Source organism: Olea europaea, unplaced genomic scaffold, assembly GCF_002742605.1.
Source record: "Olea europaea var. sylvestris unplaced genomic scaffold, O_europaea_v1 scaffold24130, whole genome shotgun sequence".
Lineage (NCBI taxonomy): Eukaryota > Viridiplantae > Streptophyta > Magnoliopsida > Lamiales > Oleaceae > Olea > Olea europaea.
The window spans coordinates 1-1,654 of record NW_019242302.1 but is presented as its reverse complement, the minus strand read 5'-3'; the positions used below and the strand labels follow the sequence as shown (position 1 = coordinate 1,654).

General features: G+C 33.1%; 1 protein-coding gene across 1 annotated transcript; it reads right to left on the bottom strand.

Annotated features, from left to right (window-relative positions):
• Positions 1-283: 283 nt before the first annotated feature.
• Positions 284-1,289, bottom strand: LOC111381989 (the record flags this gene model as incomplete). The annotated part of the gene is made up of 2 exons (XM_023005844.1): positions 897-1,289; positions 284-421 (listed from the first exon to the last, which is right to left on the bottom strand). Coding segments are annotated over exons 1-2 (531 nt in total), but the record flags the coding sequence as incomplete, so codon positions are not given.
• Between the last annotated feature and the right edge of the window lie 365 nt (positions 1,290-1,654).

Genomic DNA, 1,654 nt, shown 5'->3' with positions numbered 1-1,654 from the left:
AATTAATAGACGATTATATATAGCCCCAGTTTGACTCCATTATTTTTCATTTTATTACATTTCATTTTTCTCTCTTATTTTCAACCACATGATCTTTCATAAAATAATATTACAAGTAAATCAAAAAAATTTCCTTCTTTTTCAACCACTCATTTTTTAAGAAAACACTATTCCACTAATTTTCATTTTTACAAAATGAGGGCCAAACAAGGTCTTATTAAAAGTGTGTGTGTATATATATATATATATATATAAAGAGAGAGAGAGAGAGAGAGAGAGAGACCTTGATAGTTTTGTTGAAATTCCTTCGGTTTCTTTTCTTCAAGTATCTCAGAATTCTGTCCTTCCTTTCTTCATTTGAATATCGCTCAACTTTCGTCGCGGTTTCTTCAACATTTGCTGCTGGCTTCCCTTGCATTCCCTGTAAAATAAAATATTATTCACAACTAATTTGGGAAATGTGATGCCTTGTAGATTATAAGTTGTACTGTCTATTTATTCATGCAATTATTGTATTAAGCAACAATATTAAGCCCTGTTTTATGTGATTTAAATTTTTGCTAAAAATCAAAGTCAATATGAATAATAAATTTTAACCACACATTTCACTCGACTTACAACTTTTCAATTACATAGTTGATCAACTTTTATCAAAATCTACTAAAAATCTGATTATTATATACACGAGGGCTAAGAAAGTTGGAAAAAAACTGTAAAATCTCCTATTTATTGTGCCGAAGTACTGCATGCCATATATAGACCGAGTGATTGGTGAGCAAGTGCGAGTACTCCAGAACTTAGCAAGCACACAAGAATGTGAATAAATATATATAAAAATGGTCTAATATTTGTGTATATGGTGAATTTTTTGAAGCAAAAGGGGTTCAATATGGTACCCAATTTTCACCAACCCCTGGATAGACTGGACACAAATTTGGCATCATCACACTGCATCCAGATTGCTCACATAGCTCATGTTGGTAACGAGCTTCAAAACCTCCACCACCTACACCAAAATCACAGAACCCTTTATAGTCCTTTGGCAATGCCTGCGTATCCATGTCCGAAAACCCAAATTGCTCGGTCGAGGAAATCGGTGAATTGGTATCAGAACTCATCAATGGCAACATGTTGAGTTTTTCATTGTTATTGAAGAAGGGAAAAGTTTCTTCACTGAACATTGACATGCCACTGCCATTTGTGCATTCTGCTGGTGCAGTCGGGAAGTTGTACGATTCACCGGTGAAGAAATAGTTAGAGTAGTATTGATCAGGGATTGAATAATCCATAGAAGCTGCAAAGGTATTTTATGGTCTATTTTTTGGTTGGTTTGTGAATAAACACTTTTATGCATATATAAACCATTTATAAATGCATCTAAAGCTTTAAGCAAGTTGCACTTCCTTTTCTCCCCTTTATTGTACAGTTGTTTCATGGTTTTTCAATTTTTGTTTGCGGTTTGTTTAGTGATTAGTGAACATGGAATCTAGAACCTGTTGGATCTATCAGTAGGCACACAATGGTGTTTCTCAATTCTCACTCACCCTTGATGTGAAGGAATCCACTTCTTAAAAAAACTGAAATAAGAGCATATTTGCTATAAATTTTTTCAGAATAGATTTTGTGAAAAAAGTAACTTTTTTTTTTTTTTTTT